We start from the raw sequence: 21032 nt of genomic DNA on the forward strand, positions 1-21032 counted from the left end.
TGAGGAGACTCAAAAATCCCATTCAGTTGGCGATGAGAGTGCTGACCACTAGCACATTTCTTGACTCTGGGCCATATCATCCACATGTCTGTCTCCCAAAGTGAGCACCTACACAGCAAAAGGTTTCTAAGGAAACTGAAGGAAAATTTAAAGAGAATTCTTATAGTCCTTTTAAAAAAAAACATTCTCATCAGCTCATGAAAATCCAAAGCTCATCCATTCAAAATGGATTTGGAGCATCCATGAAGGCCCTGTAGCATTCGATATAAGAGCTAATCTTGCAGAGTCTTTGGTCTCTTCAACAGTGCCTTTCATGCAGCAGCATTTCTATTCTTGGAACTAAGTTGCTGAAGGTAGCGGGCTGAATTAGAAAGAAGTCAGATGTTAACAGATTCCGTTGGTTCCACACTGGCCTCATTAGCCACCAGAGAACCCACGGAAACAGAGTGAAAGCAGTTATTGTGCAACACCATGGGGACTACTCAAGGAAGGAGATTAGAACGTAGAACAGTACAACACAGTATGGGTCCTTAAGCTGACCAACATAACCTTACTCCAGAATCAATCTTTGCCTTTCCTTCCTGCACAGTCCATAAACCTCCATTGTTTCCTTACATCTATGTGCCTGTCTAAGTCTATAAGTATTCCTATTGTATCAGCCCCTATCACCTCTCCTGCCAGATCTTTCCAGGCACCCATCTATCACTCTCTGTTTAAATCGCCCACCTCTAACATCTCGCCTAAACTTTCCAACACCCACCTTAAATGGATATCCTCCGGTATTGGCCATTGCTGCCCTGGGGTGAGGGGGAGGAAAGGTACTGACTCTCCACTCAATCTTGTACATGTTTATCAAATCACCTCTCATTCTCTGTCACGCCAAGCAGTAAATCTGTATCTCGATCAACCTTTCCTTTTAAAACATGTTTTCTAATCAGACAGCATCCTGGTAAAACTCCTCTGCACCCTCCCTAAAGCTTCCACATACTTTCTATAATGAAACAAACCAGACTGAAAACCACATTCAACCAGAGGTGTATAGACCTGTAAAATTATTTTGTTGCTTGGAACGCAATCCCCAACAAATAAAGGCCGGCACACCATACGTCTTTTTGACTACTCTATTAACTTGTGCAGCAACTTTGGGGGATCTACTTCTCTGCCAAATTCTGCATTCTGTCTATAACCCATGATGACCTTCTACACCACTCACAACTCCTGCAACCTTCTTGTCATCTACAGATCTACTAACCCAGCCCTCTACTTCCTCATCCAAGTATCTACAAAAATCACAAACATTGGGGGTCCTATAATGGATCCCTGCAAAACACCAATAGTCACTGGCCTGTGGGCAAGCTAATTACAAATCCACCAATCCAAATCCACAAGTTCACAACACACTGGAGCAAAATGCTGGAGGAACTCAGCAGGCCAGGCAGCATCTGCAGAGAAGAATGAACAGTTGACTTTCTGGGTGAGCCAAACCATGCAAAACCTTGTCAAATGCCTGATACACCACATCCACCACTCTACCTCAATTTGTTTTGTCACCTCTTTTTAAAAAAACTCGATTGGGCATGTGAAGCTGGACCTACCCTTTACTAAGCCATGCTGAGACTATCACTTGTAAATCCTGTCTGTAAGAATCCTCACCAAAAATTTGCCCACTACTGACATAATGATCACTGGTGTATAATTCCTAGGATTATCCCGAATACCATTCTTGAACAGGTTTTGGTTGATGGTGTCAAGGTGAAATAATACTATTACTGAATGGTATAAGATGAGGCTTAAAATCGTTACATTACTTTAATAAAAAAATTTAGTTTATTCATAAAATATACAATCAGACACATTGTATAATCAATTCACTACTTTCTCTTTTTACACCCATGTTCCACCAGCCTGCACCAGGCTGAACATTTCATTGCTTATTATCAGCAGAACCTCTTTTTCACAGATACCTTGCAGTGGCTCCACCAAGCTCCCTCAGCATGTGATCCCGTTCCTCGGAATGTGCAGGTCAACAGCATCTTCTTACATTAGAAGGCCAACAAGTGCTGGGCGGAGAAAAATTGCCCCATTCATTGAGTTGACGATCATCCGGTAGACAGACAGACATACTTTATTGATCCCGAGAGAAATTGGGTTTCGTTACAGTTGCATCAACCAAGAATAGAGTAGAAATATAGCAAAATAAAACCCGAAATAATTAAATAATAAGTAAATTATGCCAAGTGGAAATAAATCCAGGACCAGCCTATTGACTGAGTGTCTGACGGTCCGAGGGAGGAGTTGCAAAGTTTGATGGCCACAGGTAGGAATGACTTCCTATGACGCTCTGTGTTGCATCTCAGTGGAATGAGTCTCTGGCTGAATGTACTCCTGTGCCTAACCAGTACATTATGGAGTGGATGCAACTTGGACAGCATCCTCTTTTCAGCCACCACCGTCAGAGAGTCCAGTTCCACCCCCACAACATCACTGGCCTTACGAATGAGTTTGTTGATTCTGTTGGTTCCTGCTACCCTCAGCCTGCTGCCCCAGCACACAACAGAAAACATGATACCACAGACTCATAGAACATCTTCTGCATCACTGGCAGTCAACGTTTACTCCAGGGAACAGCCCAGAGATAGAAACATAGAAATCTACAATAGATTACAGGCCCTTCAGCCCACAATGCTGTGCTGACCATGTAACCTACTTTAGAACCTGCCTAGAATAGATGTCCTCTATTTTTCTAAGCTCCATGTGCCTGTCTAAGAGTCTCTTAACGCATCTACCATTCCATGCACCCACCACTCTCTGGGCACAACCGTATCCAGTTTGCAGCAATGCATAAAGCGCAGGAGGAGTTCCGCAGGTCGGGACCAGTCCAGGGTAAGGGAAATACCGACTGACCATCTCTCTCCAGAGATGCTGGTTGACCTGCAGAGACACTCCAGCCTTTTTGTTTTGCTGCAAATTCCAGCATCTGCAGTCTCATGCCTTATCAAGCTTGTCGCCTGGAACTGGGGTGGTCAAGAGTGCAGGGGCAGGGGTTCAATTTACCGGTTTGACCAATGAAGCCAATGGGATACAGGTGCCACCCCAAGGCGCAAGTCCTGCTTTTATACTCCAGCTGCGGTGACGTCACGCGTGCTGACGCGATGACGCGCTGACGCCGGGGCCAGGAAGTTAACGACGGCCGTCGGCGCTGGGCGACTCGCTGGCTCCGGTTTTCGCTTCGGCCGTTGCTTGCCGGTGGCAGGCATGCGCTGCGATTACTGAGGCCGTTCGCGGTAGGTGCGGGCCCGGCTCTCCCCGACGGGCCAAATGGAAACCCGACCTTGCAAAGCTTGCATTTTTAATCTCGATATGGGCCCAAAACCACCGATTTTGCGATGTTGTAAATGCTTAGTTTACGTTAAGGAGTAAACTGTGTCATTACATATCGAAATGAAATGTTATTTTGTGAGTCGCCGTTGTCTATAATTATGTTAGTAATTAGAATAGATTTCGATTTTTCACTAAAAATCGTTAATCCTCGCTATCTGGAGGGAGATGTTGCGCTTTGTTATTTACCACATAAAGAGCGTTATAACACTGCAGCATTATATCTTCCACTAAGAATGGAAGATAAGGTCTAAGATTTGCGCTGACAGATGCGGCAAGAGCTCATTTGAAACGGGTTAGATTTGACATGAACGTCACTTGTGCTTTGTTGGTAGCTGTTGTGTATTTAATATTTCAGAAATACTTGAGTAATATTGTAAATATATTTGAGTAAGCATTCTGAATTTCTTCAAATAATTCATTACGAGTTATGTAAAAATGCGTGCTTTGTATACGTCATGACGCCACCATGTGATACGCGCGTGCCCCGTTTAAAGTAGATTAGAGTTCCAATCTCTTTTCGGACTCCAATCTTTTACTTTTTAATTAATTTAATGTTTTGGAGTTACAAAATGTGAGTGGTCACGAGATATTTTTATAAATTAATTCAAGACGACTATCTACCTGTTGAAGCGCAGCGAGACGTTCGAGTTTTTAAAAAGTGCAGTGAGACGGTCATATTTTTTTAAGAACACAGCAGTTTTTTTTCAGAGCAACTCGTTTTCTTCGCAAAAGGAAAAATAATCAAGTAAAAAACAGTAAAGAAATTAGAAGAATTTGTGGTTTAATAAGCAGTGAGTACCGGGTGATAATTTACAATAGCAGAAATGGCGACCTGTATCAGAAAGGTTTACCTGTTTCATGCCACAACAGATAACTGGATTTTCTGTACTGAGGTCTATTGTGAAGCACATGAAATGGCCAATGCGAAGCGAATACCAGTTTTGCTGAGTGCATTGGATTTAAACACAGTTTGCTTAGACATTTCACTGCTCCAACCAAACCAGCTGAAATGAGCTTTGCTGTTATCGTGAAAGTAATGCAGGAACATTTAGAACCAGAACCATTGTTGTTTACAGAACACTTTAGAATATGTGGAATCAAAAGATAGGGGAGTCAATTTCAGTGTATGTGGCTGAATTGAAGAGATGTCTGAGCATTGTCATTTTGGCAATGAGCTTAAGGATGCACCGAAAGATCATTTAGTTTGTGGAATCTTACATGAAAGCATTCAGAAATTGTTCCTAACTGAAGCACAACTTTCATGTTGATGATGGGATCAATGGGATCAGCAGACAAAAAACAATTGAGCTGCTGTCATGATGAAAATGAGCATGAACAAATCTGCAGTGTCTAGATGGAGGCCTGTCTGGCCAACAAATGAATCATGTTACCATTGTGGCAGGGGCTTATATACACCAGGAAAATGCAGATTTAAAGACAGAACTTGCAGAAAATGCAAGAAAGTTGGATGCATTCAAAGAGAAAAATAAATGGACTGCAAATGAAAGAGACAAAGTTTTAGAAAGTCAAGTTGCAGTTTCAAGCGGAGCACTGCTCTGCATGTTGTTGATGAAAAGTCTGATAATGATGGGAGTGACAGAGAACTTGAGATTTACAATATGAAAACTACCAAAAGACAAGCAATATGGCTTACACCAGAAGTGAATGGTAAATTAATTAAAATTAAATCGGACACTGGTTTGGATGTTTCAGTCATTCCACAAAATTAAGTTTAAACAGCATTTCAAAGATACTAATCTGAAGCCTGCAGATAACTAAGAACTGGAGAAAAGATGACCCCTGTGGGAATGACATTTGTAACAGTGAATTACAAGCCTAATGTGCCTTATTGGCTGTATATTGTGGTAAAAACAAGAGGCCAGCTTTGTAGGGTTGTGAGTGGCAGAGACAACTACAACTTGATTGGAGATCCATCCAACATCTGCATGCCACATCCCCAGCAATAGGTTCAACTGGAAGTGAATTAAGAAAGGTACTGGATGATGTCACAGCAGTACTCAAGGATGGCTTTGTAAAACAAACATATCAAGGGTAAAATACTGTCAAAAAATGTTTTGCAAAGCGCGTTTGTTTCTTTATAAAATCCATGCTAAAATTGCCATTGAGTTAGATTGCATGGAGGCTTAAGGAATTCTTTCCAAGATGGCTCTTTCAGGATCTGTGGTGAATAAGGCCATCATCAACCCAGTATTGAAAGTAGATCAATACCCTCTGCCCAGGATAGAGGATATCTTCGCAAACCTACCTGGAGAGAAACACTCCAGCAAGTGGACTTGGCTTAGGCATTCCTATAGATGAAAACGGAAGAAAAGTCCGAAGTGTTTCTCACCATAAAACTCACAAAGGGCTTTATTGTTTTAAACTGCTTATCTTTGGAGTTGCATCTGCACCTGCACTTGGCAGAAAGGATTTCAGGATTTGTCAATCACTGTAACAGGTTTCTCCCATACCCAGGTACTGTGCTTCACCCCTTGAACCCATTACTAAAGAACGGGAGGAAATGGCAACGGACAAAGCAGTGTGAGGTGGCTTTCAGAAAGGTAAAGAAATAGTGACGTCAGACACTGTACTCACACATTGTCCAGTGAAGCTTGCCTGCGAAGCCTTGCCTTATGTCATGTCACATGTTATGAGTGATGAAAGTGAAAGCCACATAAACTTTGCGTCATGTCATGTCCCCTTACCACTGCAGAGAAAATTTACGCACAGATTGACAGTGTGGCCTTGAGTCTGACTTGTGGTGTAAATCACTTTAACCAGTGCTTACATGGGAGAGAGTTTACTGATCATCAACCACAGGTAATCTGCAGATACTGGAAATTCAAACAACAACACACACAAAATGCTGGTGGAACACAGCAGGCCAGGCAGCATCTATAAGGCGAAGCACTGTCGGCGTTTCGGGCCGAGACCCTTGGTCAGGACTAACCGAAAGGAAAGATAGTATCTCGGCCCAAAAGAAGGGTCTTGGCCCGAAACGTGGACAGTGCTTCTCCCTATAGACGCTGCCTGGCCTGCTGTGTTCTACCAGCATTTTGAGTGTGGTGTATCAACCACTGGTGTCTATTTTCAATCCACAAAGGGTGTTCCTGTAATAGCAGCAGCACAAAAGTAGAGATAGGCTCTTGTTTCTTGGAGGACGCAATTATAAGATTGAATTCAACAGGATGACTAATAGAATTGCTGTTAGATTATCCTTTGGCAAAAAGAAACACCTGAAAAGTTTACAGAAGAGGATATTGTGCTTGAGGTATTCTCCCTAACTCAAATTGAAAGTCTCCCTGTTATGGCAGAGATGCTCCAAAAGGAATTCAGAACTGACCCCACGCTGTCTCTGGTCTACATGGCCACCTAAAATGACTGGAATGTGTCAGCAGAAATTTCAGTTCCCTCATTTTTACCATTGCCAAGATGAACTTTACCTTGATGGAGGTCCCCTTGTGTGAGGATTGAGCGCTGTGCCATCCAAGCTGAGAATTAAAAGTGTTGGGAGGAGCTACATGTCGGTCATCTGAGTGCGCTTAAAATGAAAGCGTTGGCTTGAAGCTTTGTCTGGTGGCCTGGGATAGATCACTGTGCAGGATGCCAGTGCACCCAGAAAGATGACAAGAGGAGTGCCTCTCCATCCCTGGGAATGGCCTGCAATGCTCTGGCAGAGGGTTCATGTGGATTTTGTCAGACACACATTTCTCAGCAGAAGTGGATACAGCTACAAAATGGCCAGAAGCACTGCCAATGGCTTCCTCCACAGCCTTACAACTGTTGATGTGTTGAGAAGCCTCTTTGCAAGGACTGGAGTTCCAGAACACTTAGTGTCAAAGGACCACTGTTTGAGGTGGAACAGTTTGTCATTCCTGAAAATGAATGGATTATGGTATATTATGTCTGCACCATACCACACAGCTGTGAATGTCTTGGCAGAAAGGTTTGTCTAAAGAACGCACTGCAAGCGATGTCAGTAGAACACACTGCACTGACACTGAATCAGAAGCTTGCCAGTTCCCTCCTTGCATATTACAATGTAGCACACTGCACAACCAACAGCTCACCAGCTATGCTGTTCCTGGATCGTCCCTTGTGTTCACACTTGGATCACATCAAAGTATGCAGGATGAATAGTTGAGACACATTGACAGCTCCTCAAACAAGGAGTTTTGATGTTTTATTCCTGGACGAGTGGTTCTGGCAAAGGACTTCAGAATTGATCAAGAGTGGGTTCTCAGAAAGATTAAGGATAGAACAGGACCACTGTCCTACACAGTGGAGATTGTGTTGTCTCCAGATGATATTAAACACATCAGTTAGTAGTGGAGAACAGAGTCAATTGTTAGAGAAGAAAGGTACCCAGATCTGTTAGAACTACTTCCAGCAGTCCCACAGTCAACTTCTACAGCCAGCACAGAGGTAGACCCAGCAGTCCTATAGTCAACTTCTACAACCAGCACAGAGGAGGCCCCAGCAGTCCCATAGGCAACTCCTACAACCAGCACAGAGGAGGCCCCAGGACCTGAGATTGTTTCACAGCCTCAAGTCTCACCTACCAAACAGATTGTGTGTGTCTCCCCTGCCCTCCACATCCAGTTAGGAAAGATGGTATCTGCCAAGAATTTGACAAGGTCCCGCATAGGGGGTTAGTTAGGAAGACGCAGTCGCTTGGTATACATGGAGAGGTAGTAGATTGGATTAGACATTGGCTCAGTGGGAGAAGTCAGAGAGTGGTAGTGGAGGATTGCTTCTCTGAGTGGAGGCCTGTGACTAGTAGTGTGCCACAGGGATCAGTGCTGGGTCCATTGTTATTTGTCATCTATATCAATGATCTGGATGATAATGTGGTAAATTGGATCAACAAATTTGCTGATGATACAAAGATTGGAGGTGTAGTGGACAGTGAGGAAAGTTTTTAAAGCTTGCAGAGGGATTTGGATCAGCTGGAAAAATAAACTGAAAAATGGCAGATGGAGTTTAATACAGACAGAGGTATTGCACTTTGGAAGGACAAATCAAGGTAGAACATACAAGGTAAATGGTAAGACACTGAGGAGTGCAGTAGAACAGAGGGATCTGGGAATACAGATACAAAATTCCCTAAAAGTGGTGTCACAGGTAGATAGGTTGTAAAGAGAGCTTTTGGCACATTGGCCTTTATAAATCAAAGTATTGAGTGTAAGAGTTGGAATGTTATGGTGTTGTACAAGGCATTGATGAGGCTGAATTTGGAGTATTGTGTGCAGTTTTGGTCACTGAATTACAGGAAGGATATTAATAAGGTTAAAAGAGTGCAGAGAAGGTTTACAAGGATGTTGCTGGGACTTGAGAAACTGAGTTACAGAGAAAGGTTGAATAAGTTAGGACTTTATTCCCTGGAACGTAGAAGAATGAGGGGTGACTTGATAGAGGTATATAAAAGTAAGGTGGGTATAGATAGAGTGAATGCAAGCAGGCTTTTTCCACTGAGGCTTGGCGAGGAAAAACTAGAGGACATGGGTTAAGGGTGAAGGGGGAAAAGTTTAAAGGGAACATTAGGGGGGCTTCTTCACACAGAGAGTGGTGGGAGTGTGGAATGAGCTGCCAGATGAAGTGGTAAATGTGGGCTCACTTTTAACCTTTAAGAAAAACTTGGGCAGGTATATGGATGAGAGGTGTATGGAGGGATATGGGCCAGATGCAGATCAGTGGGACTAGGCAGAAAAATTGTTTGGCACAGCCAAGAAGGGCCAAAAGGCCTGTTTCTGTGCTGTAATGTTCTATGGTTCAAATAAGAAAGCCTCCGCAGAAATTAAATCTTAAGGGACATTTCAAATGGGACAATTTAAAATTTGCTCTGCTGTGGATATCTGTATGTAGTACTTATATATAGTTGGCATACATTCTCTATTGATTTGGAGTTTGTAGCTAAGCAGGGAGGAGTGTTATATATTTAATATTGCAGTAATATTTGAGTAATCTTTAAAGAATTCATTATGGATAAAAATGCATGAAAGCCGGCTGGTGGTGTAGTGTGGCATCAGCGCTGTGGAGCAAAGGCTTTCGAGTTCGAATCCAGCCGGCTCCCTTGCACACTTTCCATCTGTGCTGGGTTGAGTGTTGAGAGCTAGCAACTTGGCCTCATAAAAACAAGAAAGCCTGCTAAAAAACAACGCCATCACCACAGCGTCCTGATGACTCCAGTTGGAGTTAAGGGCTTCCTTTTCAAAAAAAAATACATGAATGACATATGTCATGGTGCCACTACGTGATGCGTGTCCACCTTGTTTAAAGTAAAAACAAGTTAGACTCTTATTTCCTTTTAATTGTTTTAATATTTTTGGATTTCCAAAGCATATTCAGTAGGACCCCTCCTAAATTGTAAAATCCTGTGAATAACTCCTGCATCAGTGGGTGGAGCACACAAATGCCAGGCGAGAGGTTAATACGGGGGTGCTCATTTGTCTCCGGTTGAAGAGACCTGGCTTATTTTTTTTTCAAAGAAGAGCAGGGAACAACTGAGAGTACTGCTTGGATATTCTCTGAGAAGAGGCACATTTGACATCCTGAGTTTTATCTATTATCTACAAAGCCTATCTGGAAGAATGCAGCTGTAACAAGTCTCAAAAAACATCTCTGCAATACCTGAAGATATGCTCTCTTGATTGGCCCAGTAAAATGTTAATTTCTTTCTTCTTGGGCTTGTTTCATCATTTTATAGCTATAAAATGCAGAGCTTTTCCCTGGAGCTTCTCGGCTTACATATAATACATTTCTCAGAGTTTAAAGGAAACATAAATCAAGCTCTTGGTGTTTTGAAAAGGAGCAGAGTAAACTTTGTGTGCCCCTGCCAAGCCGCCATCATCCTCAAATACTCAACTGGTGCATTTATTACAGTCTTACAGTAATTTTTTTTGCCGTGGGCATTGCTGGATTGATGGCCAACATATGTCAAACTGCAGTGACGGGGGACTTGCTGCAAGTTTGGAGTCTGGCAGCAAAGTTTCAGTTAAACTCAATTTCATTTGAAACCTGAACGTTGAGCAAGAGACCATTGGAATTGCTTAGCCAAAATGAACTCCAGGCAGTATGGTGGCAGAGTTCATTGGTCTTGATACACAAATGGGGTGTTGGAGCCAATGCCAGGATCGGCCTCCACAAATGGGCATCAGCTCCATTCCTCCGTCCGACTTAAAGCACAGGTTTTGTGGCAAGGACTAGAGGGAGAGATTTTCTATTTCAGTATTCATTTGAAAGAAACTTATTAATTTGGTATTGAAAGACTGTCAAACCACAGTTGGGATTGGACAATGAATTAGTTTGATGTGTACGCAGAATCAGATTGGTTTTTGAATGATGTTGTCAAGAAGCAACTTGTTATTGCAGGTAGACTGGTAATTTTGTGTAGTTGTAAAAAAAATAAATTTAAAACTGCAAATCTCAAACTCATTTATCACCTTAGCATTTTGTTAGTTTTCAGCTTCTTCAGTCTTCATCAAAATCTACCTTGATATAAATTGGGAATGTTTTGTTTTCATCTTTATCTGACCTTCTTGAAGACATTGTTGTAATTGTAATCAATCTATTGAAAGAATATTGCAGTAAAATGTAGCACACTTGATGCTGAAATGACAGATTTTCCATACAATTGCTCCATTAATACTTACTCTTTTATTCATTTTTTAATATTTTATACAGTTTGATTGTTTTTGGTGAACCATGTAGGTTGACATTGAGCAAAGAGGGAGTGTAGCAGCAGGGACCCAGTGAGTGAGAGGGGAAGCGAGTGTGGGGAAACATTACCCCATTGAACCATTGGTTGGATAGTTGGTTACTGTACATGGGGTTACATTGGAATACTGATATTTATACCTCAGTTCAGGTGCATCACAAGGCTGTCAAGTTCTTGGCCTCAATATCTCCTTGTGCATTTGGATCCTTGATTTCTTTACTTGCAGACCACAGTTAGTGCAGATTGGCAACAACATCTCATCCACAATGTCCATGAGCACAGGTACACCACTAAGCTGTGTGTTTAGCCTCCTGCTCCACTCACTTTACAGTTATGACTAAGCACAGCTCCAATGCCATATTTAAATTTGCCAACAACACCACTGTAGTTGGCTGAATCAAAGGTGGTGATGAATTGGCATATAGGAGGGAGACTGAAAATCTGGCTGAGTGGTGCCACAACAACAACCTGCCACTCATTTTAGCAAGACCAAGGAGATAACTGTTGACTTCAGGAGGAGGAAACGAGAGGTCCATAAGCCAGTCCTCATCGGGGAATCAGAGGTGGAGAAGGTCAGCAACTTTAAATTCCTTAGTGTTGCCATTTCAGTTATCTGTTCTAGATCCAGCATATAAGTGCCATTATGAAGAAAGCACAGCAGCACCTCTACTTAAGAGTTTGAAGATTTGGCATGTGATCTAAAACTTTGACAAACTTCTATAGGTGTGGTGAAATGTATATTGACTGGATGCATCATGTCCTGGTATGGAAATATCAATGCCCTTGTAAAGAAAAGCCTGCAAAAAATAGTGGATATGGCCCTCCCCACTATTGTGCACGTCAGTACACAGTGCTGTTGCAGAAAAGCAGCATCCATCATTAAGGACCCCCACCATCCAGGCCATGCTCTCTTCTTGCTGCTGTCATCGGGAGGGAGGTACAGGAGCTTCATTACTCACACCACCAGGTTCAGGAACAGCAAGGGGTCTGTGGATCCCAGGTTGCACTGGAGTTTAGACAAATGAATGGGGACCTCATTGAATATTGAAACCTACTGAATATTGAAAGGCCTAGATAGAGTGGATGTAGAGGGAGGATGTTTCTTATAGTGGGGCAGTCCAAGACCATAGGGCACAGCTTCAGAATAGATGGATGTCTATTTAGAACAGATGAGAAGATTTTTTTTTTAGCCAGAGGGTGATGAATCTGTGGAATTCTTTGCCACAGATGGCTGTGGAAGCCAAATCATTTATTATATTTAAAGTGGAGATTGATGGATTTCGTTTAGTTAGGATGTCAAATTGTACTGGGAGAAGGTAGAACGGGGTTGGTGGGGATAATAAATCAGCCATAATAGAACGGTGGAGCAAACTTGATGGGCTGAGTGGCCTAATCTTGCTCCTTTGTCTTATGGGCTCATTAACAGAGGAGTGCTGAAGAACCACAACAGTTCTCACCACCATCTTAAAACAAGTCCTGGTGTCTGGTTGTAAAATAAGATAGCAAAAGCCAATCTTAAAACACATGGCAAATACCTGTGTTGCTAAACAGATGTAGAGGTTATTGAGAATTCCTCAAAATTTGTGGCAAGTCTGGTTTATGAGTAGTAAGACATTGCACATTAATGTAATTCTGCTTGTCATCAGTTCATAGTTTAATTTGTCTTTCAGCCAGCAAAGTGAAATGCTGAATATTTTTGGAATTCGAAAGAACACCGAGTCATCCAAAAACACCACAATCCATGAGAAAGAAGTAGATGGATTTATTATTGTAGGTAAGTTGTAATGTTTTGTTAATCTTTCAAAAAAAAATACAGTGACAAGTCCTTTCTGTGAAATAAAAAAATAGATCATTGACCTATGAGAGGCTGAATTATTCTCTAATCCACATTCAAAATGTTGTCCTGTGCTGGGAAATGATGCCCAGACACCAAGCAAAATTCTGACTGAGCTTGGGTACAACAAGATAAACACATCAAAGCTTATGCTTTGAAATTATTTTGTTACATTGCGTTTATTCTTCTTTCCACCATGTGTCATACAAGAGCCTTCTAACTGGTACAACAAAAACTTAGCAGCAAAATTAAAACTAGGCACTAGCATAATTTAATACCCAAGTGGCATCCTTACATGTGCAAATAAAAATAATTTTGAAGTTGGTAAAATTTCTATTAAATTTTCCCCAGAGGAAAATACAGAATGTAGACTAAAAATTTGCATTCCATGAAATACGTATTTGCCAATAATTAAAAACATTGAGTTCTGGATCACAAAATGGGCGGAACAATAGCACATTGGCAACAATTTATGGTGTCTGCTGTAAGAGCAGGGTTCCGTTACCAATGCTGTCTGTAAGGAGTTGTACGTTCTATCATGACTGCCTGGGTTTCCTCTGGGTGCTTCTGTTTTCTGCCACATTACGAGGACTTACGGGTTAGGGTTAGTGAGTTTGTGGGTATGTTGTGTTGGCACCGGAAGTGTGATGATGCTTGCAGGCTGCTTGGCATAATCCTTTGGCTTGATTTGTTGTATGTGTAACAAATTAAGCTAATCTTTAACTTTTAAAATGGACAGATATAGTTTATGCACAAGTAGTCAAATTGTCTCTGAACTGTGAGGTGTTGAGAATGAAAAAGCATTTGAAATATTATTGATAGTTGTGTGTATCCTTTCATTTGAGGAATGTCTTGTAACATTTTGAGGTTATAATTTGAAGAAAATATCAGACCGATGTTGAAAAAAGGGTAATTACTAAATTTGTGAACTGTGGTTATTTGCCCAAGAATGAAACGGTAGTAGTTTAGATATAGGTGAAGCAACTGGTGTAATCCAAATGGGTAATGCTCTGTGTGACAGAATGCCAGCCATTCAATACATAGGTAATACATAATAATGCAGTAGTGATGTAGATACCATGCATAATAAAATAATGCATGACCATACATAGACAAGTTATCATTTTAAAAGCTTCTGATCATATTTTGATTTGAGTAGTACTGACCTCAGGATTTTTGAAGAAAAGATATTAAAGTCATCAAGCATGGAAGCAGCTCCTTTGCCTCACTAAGTCATTGGTGCTATGAGGGAGTAGCTCAGACAGACATACTTTATTGATCCCAAGGGAAATTGGCTACTAGCTGTGCCACCCCTTTCCAGGATTCTTCGACTGTTTTTGTTCAATCACCTATGCAGTGGGTGGAGACACAACTATATTTGTGCTTGATGATGGTAATTAGTTAGAGCTTTGTGTACATTTCATTAAGGCACCAGCAGTAATGTAGCATTAATCCTGTGTTAGAGTGATTGTTATTTTTATTAATGTATCATACAAATATTCAGTCACAGAGTGTGAGCATTGCTTTGAGAGCCTGCATTTATTCCCTACTGCCCGTTACACCACTGGCATTTAGGGTAACAGAGTCTGGCAGTGTTCAGGGCTTTGTTCATCGTGTCAGTAGCTCGGTTTTCACTACTGTCTGTCATGTAAATTCTGGGTGAAAACTCAGGAATACCATTTCACTCAGATACAAATGGATTCTTCTTTGCTGTTTTCATAACAATTTTGTTAGCCCTGAGCTGAACCCCGGAACCTGGAGGACTGGTGGAACACTCTTAGTCTGGTCTTTACCCTTTGATCTGTTTTTCATGAGTGATCCCACCGAGAGCCAAAGCACAAGGCCATGACTCCAGTCAACATAGTTCTCCGGGTCATTAAGGTACACAGGCCTCCGAACTACAACAAGGTTGTGGTCCATCTGCTTGGAGGCCTGCATTTACTATTCATCATTCATTGCTGTTGAATTTAGTGGCTTGGCATTTCAAAGGGCAGTTATGAGTCAATCACATTGAGTCTGAAGACATATTTAAACCCATCAGGTAAGATGACAGTTTTCCTTCACTGAAGGAAATTTTGTGAACCATTTGGACTTGTATAACAATTTTTGTAATTCATGGTTTTAAAAAATACAGATAACATTTGTTTTCAAATTCCAGAATTATTGAATTAAATTTGAATTCCCTTCTGTTCTGGGGTATAATTTGTATATTAGTCCTGTAACTTAACCTCTGTGTTGCTGTACCTCTGGAAGTATTCCCTTGATGGACATAACAGTTCATGGGTGCCTTGATTCTTCAGTCCTCTGACTTTGTTTTTACAGCTTTCCCTCATTAACTGTACTTGACTCAGGAGCTGTCTTCCTAGTGGAATGGAAAGTCTTGGTTTGAAAGCTCAAATTGATATCAAAAGGTCCCATAATGTAAACAATAAAACAACAAAATTCTGTTAAGATACTTGAATTATATTGATTTATCATTCCTCTTATGTTAATTGTGTAACCCCCTGGGTCGCCTCAGGCTTGCTCAGCTCGTTCTTGTCTTGGGGGGGGGGGTTCTTCTTTTTCTTTGTTATTGCGTATGTTAATCAAAATGGCTTCTTTGTTTTGTTAAAAGTAGGAATGCTTCTTTGTTGCGAGAGAGTGCTGGATGCTTGATGGGTTAAAATTTACTGATAACGAGAATTGTATTCCTTTGTAAACCAATTGGGATTAATGTTGCTCTTTCTTCTGAGTCTGTAAGCAATTGTTGGCGGGCTTTTGGGGAGATTGGCGGGAGGGGGTGAGAGAGAGAGGACGAGATGCTGTAAACTGGGCGAGGAACGGACCCCAAGCGGGGGTCCAAGGCCAGGAGGTACCCCAAAGAGAGGAGACAAAGATAGATGTGCTTTGTTGACCACTTCGGGTGGTCCTGAGCTGCGAGTCGAGGAGTTCGGAGGGTCCTGAGCTGCGAGTCGAGGAGTTCGGAGGGTCCTGAGCTGCGAGTCGAGGAGTTCGGAGGGTCCTGAGCTGCGAGTCGAGGAGTTCAGAGGGTCCTGAGCTGCGAGTTGAGGAGTTCGGAGGGGATCGAATGGTGGCCAGAAGACTTCAGTAATTGAGCTCCAACGGTTGTGCACGAAGTGGTTTGGACTTTGATAAGTTTGGCGCCTTTTCTTTATTTTCTTTTCCTTCATATATGCTGTATGGTTATTAATCAGTTATAGTAATATTTATAAATTGTAACCGAGGGTTACACATGGATTTTTGTTCCTAATCTCTATAATAAACATTTCAGAATCAGAATCAGGTTTATTATCACCGGCATGTGTCGTGAAATTTGTTAATTTAGCAGCAGCAGTTCAATGCAATAGATATGCACAATGTAACCCCCCCTGGGTCGCCTCAGGCTCGCTCAGCTCGTTCTCGTCTAGGGGGAGCAGCCTTCAGCCCCGCCAAACTGGGTAATCAGCTGGTGTGGATGCTGTGTGATGTTCCCACCTCGCCAAAGAACAAGCAGGACACCATATGCAATTAAATGATTACAATTTATAAATATTACTATAACTGATTAATAACCATACAGCATATATGAAGGAAAAGAAAATAAAGAAAAGGCGCCAAACTTATCAAAGTCCAAACCACTTCGTGCACAACCGTTGGAGCTCAATTACTGAAGTCTTCTGGCCACCATTCGATCCCCTCCGAACTCCTCGACTCGCAGCTCAGAACCATCCAAAGTGATCAACCAAGCACATCTTTCTTCCTCTCCTCTCCTCGGGGTACCTCCTGGCCTTGGACCCCCGCTTAGGGTCCATTCCTCACCCAGTTTACAGCATCGCGTCCTCTCTCTCTCTCTCACCCCCTCGCACCGATCTTCCCAAAAGCCCGCCAACAATAGCTTACAGACTCAGAAGAAAGAACAACATTAATCCCAATTGGTTTACAAAGGAATACAATTCTCGTTATCAGTAAATTTTAACCCAAACAAGCTTCCAGCACTCTCTCGCAACAAAGAAGCATTCCTACTTTTAACAAAACAAAGAAGCCATTTTGATTAACATACACAGTAACAAAGAAAAAGAAGAAACCCCCTTTTGCAATTGTTTGGTATATTTGGAAGAATAGGTTTTGAGTTTGTCTGGTATTTCACTAGCTCTATACGATCTTTTCTAAGATTACTGATCAAATTTATCTTGCACTGTGCAAGGCACTCTTATTTCTCAATTTACCTTTATCTATATCTATCTATATACTACTAAAACTCTCATGCTCTGTTTGTCTGTTTGTGACCTTCAATTAGTGCAAACGGTGCATTACAGCGGCACTTGGCTAAATCGACTTAAAATGCACTAACTTACAGAATGCAGGCAAAGTTCAGGGGTTTTTTTTGTATAAAATTGCTCATTTGCAAAAATCAACAGGCTGGCTTTCACCCGAGAGCTGATCTGCCATCATGGAAATTGGGATGCGACACCACGACGCATGCACACGGCCAGCCTCAGCAGCAACACCAATCGGAGCAAAAGGGCAGGGCAGCTCTATTTTGAGTGATCACATATCACCATCAGCATGTGCAGGTTGGGACAGAACTAACTGCCACCCATCAATTAGTGATCATTAAATCTTATTGTAATGACATATTTCTCTTTCAATATTTTTATTAGTTTCTGCATAAAGGAATATAGAGTACAAGAAGATATAAGTTAAAAAAAAAAGTACCAAATACATTGTATTAAAAATACAGTTACAATCACAAAACCCTGTATTCATAAAAATTAAATTAAATCATAATATTGAAATATAAAAAAATTGGTATACAGAAAAAAAAATCTAAACCCACTTCCAAAGTGAGGGCTGTTAGGAAAAGCAAGAAAAAGGGATGGGGGGGAACCCTTATCACATACCGTAAATTCTGGTGTATAAGCCAAGAATTTGGCCCTAAATTTTGGTTCTTAAATTAGGGGGTCGGCTTATACAGAGGGTGCCAACTTTGGAAAAAATTAATGCATGGAAGACAGGTCGTATTTGTTGGCTGTCTTTGAGTCAGATTTGTTCCACGCATGAATTCTTTGAATGGTTTGTTTAGACTCACATCTAGTGGCTGGAGCATGGACATCAAACCACCAGGGATGACTGCAATGTCCATATTTTCAGCTTTCAGTGCTGCTCCTGTCTCACCTGACAAGTGCGCTTTGAACATATCCCAGACAAGTAGTGACCTTTCCTTCCTTCCGGATGTCAACGCCACACCTCTTTAACCCACTTCAAGCAACCCGCTTCGACCATCCAGCAGTGTTCTTGAACACTCCACGGGAATCTTCTGAGCAATCTTTGTTTTTTGTCACAACACAAGATCACGTCTATTCAAAAATTTGGGTGCACCAAGTTTGCGTAGCTGAAATTTTTGCTGACCTCATGGTGTTTTTCAGCCCATTTCATCACTTGAACTCGAATCATTTCTCTGGTAACAATGTATCAAGATGATCACTGGTGATTCACCCACTCTAAAACTACTTCTTCCAGTCCTGGCCACTGGCATGTTTTCCCGCGGTTTGCACATTTTGTCTTTGGCATTTCCCTCAGTGTGTCCTCTGCCTTTCTCCACTCTCTCACTTGTTTCCCATTTACACTAAACTTCTTAGCAGCTGCAGAATTATTTGTTCCTTTAGCAAAATCAACAACCTTCAGCTTGAAGTCAGCATCATATTGCATTTGTTTTACTCTTTTGTTCATGGTGGTCACAAACTCAATACTGAGTACATGTACTGATCCCGCTGTGGTGAACTACATATACCTGTCTGGACATGCCCCCTGCTGACTGCTCCTCCCACAGACCCCTGTATAAAGGCGATTGAGGCCAGAGCCCGGCATCTCAGTTTCCAGGATGTAGTATGGTGGTCACTCACTGCTTGTACCTTCTTCCAGTCAACAAAAGCCGCTATCTCATCTTTACGTCTCAGAGTGAGTTATTGATGGTGCATCACCCGCCACCCTGTGTTATGTTTTAACAGGATTACAATGGGCACTAAATGGTTTCATGGGGGTTACATTTCAGAGGGTTCTTTACCATTGGGAACCTAATCCAAATTTTCCCTTCCTGATTTATTTATTAAGAATTTGCTTGTATCGCTCTACAGGCCTGTTTTCTTAGCAGGTACTGGTTCACAAAATTTCCAGGTTCCAGATCTGGCAAAGCTGAGTACCGGCATGTGAGATCTTGTGATCCTTTCTGGTTAAATCAAAAACCTGTACAAAAAGGGGTTGGCTTATACAATGGTAAAATGAAAACGTCACTTTTTTAACCTTGAAAATGGGGGAAGTCAGCTTATACACCGGAATTTACGGTAATGAAATATATTATTAGCCGCCATCTGTACTTTTACAACAAATCAAAGGTTTTGAAAATAACTCAAAAATGGTCCCCATAATGTATAAAAGTCTTGACTGGATTCAAAAACTGATCATCGGATCTTCTCTAAATTTAAGCATGACATAACATCCTATAACCCATAATGACATACTTTGAGACACCCATAAAACCCTTTGCTGCAGTCAAAGGACAGCGGTGACTATATCACGTCCATTTGGGAGAGCGCCAACCACATCATCAAGAATAATCCGCTTCCTTTGGTATTACTGCTTCCTCTCTTCTATCCAGCATTAGGGCAAAAAGAATATGGCCAGTCTAGTTATGCAGCGTGGAAAGAGAAGGGGGACGCCAAACTTCGTCGGGAAGCAGCAAGGAGAGGGAGAAAACAAGAATCAGATGAGGCCAGGGCCGCATGATCAGGATCAAAGAGTCAGGACAAAAAAGATGAGAGAAGAAGAGACAGAGGAGAGACATGCATGTCTCCAGAATGACAACAACAGGTACAGAAGGAGGAGAGAGGAAAAGAAATGCACGTCTCCAAGATCAGAGACAAAGAACAAACAGCAGAAGAGATGAAGAGGTGGTGCATGAAAGGACTGCACGTCTCCAGAATGACAACAAGAGGCACAAAGGTGGCAGATCAACCAGAAATGTTGCCATCAGAAGTGTCCTTCGTTAAACGAGGAGGAGCTATATTTGCCTTGCTATGCGTCTTTCTTCTTTAATAAACTGGTTTTTGTTCTTCAATTTCCAAAGCAAAGCAATACCAACAGCATTCAGGAAAACGTAATGTTCATTCTGGTCACATCAGACTGCACTACCTTTATCTCAAAGGGTGCCCCAACGGGTCACCCCGTTGTCTAGTCCCTATAATAATAACTCTCGTTAAAAGTAATAAATGCTGTTCAGGTTTTGGCTTTATGTCCTATAATTAATAAGAGAAAATGCTTTTTCATCTGTTACTGTAATGGAAACCTGACTACATCAATTGAATTTTGTTATTACTGTTGATAAGGAGTTACTGCTCTCGGGTACAGTGCTCTCTAGACTGGCCCTTTTAAAGATTGTTGAAGAAGCATAATGTTTTCATTATGGTTTGCTTTTAAGTCTTAAAGATTTTATTGTAGGTCACTGATGTCAGGTAATTTTGGAGAATAAATGTACACTCTGAAACATAAATAGATAAGAATATTTGAATTGTGGAAATGAACTCTTTGTACCTAATACTGAAAAATTCTGGTGCATCATTCTCTTACATTCTTACAGGTATTAATGTAGTATGGCTATATGTTCAACATGCTACTTCTGATACCAATTACTCTACTGATTATCTCTTGGTAATTGGACCCTTGGCTTTCATTAATATTAATTTATTTTACAGCACAATTTAACATGTTACATTACTAAATGTGTTTTATGGTAATTTAATCAGTCATAAGTGAAAACTAATTTAAAACTGAAATGTATTGTGTAAATATACTGTTGCTTACTGTGAAATCTGTTAATAGTCACAAAATATTTTGTTAATGCTTTAAATAGTTTAGAGTTCCTGTCTACACAGTATTGATATTAAATTAGTGGAAGCAATTTTGATCCACTGAAGTAACTTAGGCCCTTAAACTTGCTCTAGCAATTGCCGAAGTCATAATTTCCCTTTGAACCATATTCCTCAATATCCTTAGCAATTGAAATTTGTAGTAATCAGAAGATCCTCATTTGTCAATTGTTGGGGGGAAAGCTGCAACAACTTGTAG

The 21032-nt window shown here is 41.3% G+C and overlaps 1 protein-coding gene across 2 annotated transcripts in view; it reads left to right on the forward strand.

Annotated features, from left to right (window-relative positions):
• Nucleotides 1-3146: 3146 nt before the first annotated feature.
• The window catches only part of umad1 (UBAP1-MVB12-associated (UMA) domain containing 1), a 61481-nt gene continuing 43595 nt past the window's right edge, over nucleotides 3147-21032 (forward strand). The window contains exons 1-3 of one of the 2 annotated variants that reach the window (XM_059972610.1): nucleotides 3147-3284; nucleotides 5857-5942; nucleotides 12769-12872. In XM_059972610.1, coding sequence (XP_059828593.1) covers nucleotides 12782-12872 — 91 coding nt within the window. In that variant the 5' untranslated portion in view covers nucleotides 3147-3284; nucleotides 5857-5942; nucleotides 12769-12781. The remainder of the gene's footprint in view (nucleotides 3285-5856; nucleotides 5943-12768; nucleotides 12873-21032) is intronic. The other variant, XM_059972609.1, reaches the window with a different exon arrangement.

This window comes from Hypanus sabinus, chromosome 6 (assembly GCF_030144855.1).
Source record: "Hypanus sabinus isolate sHypSab1 chromosome 6, sHypSab1.hap1, whole genome shotgun sequence".
NCBI lineage: Eukaryota > Metazoa > Chordata > Chondrichthyes > Myliobatiformes > Dasyatidae > Hypanus > Hypanus sabinus.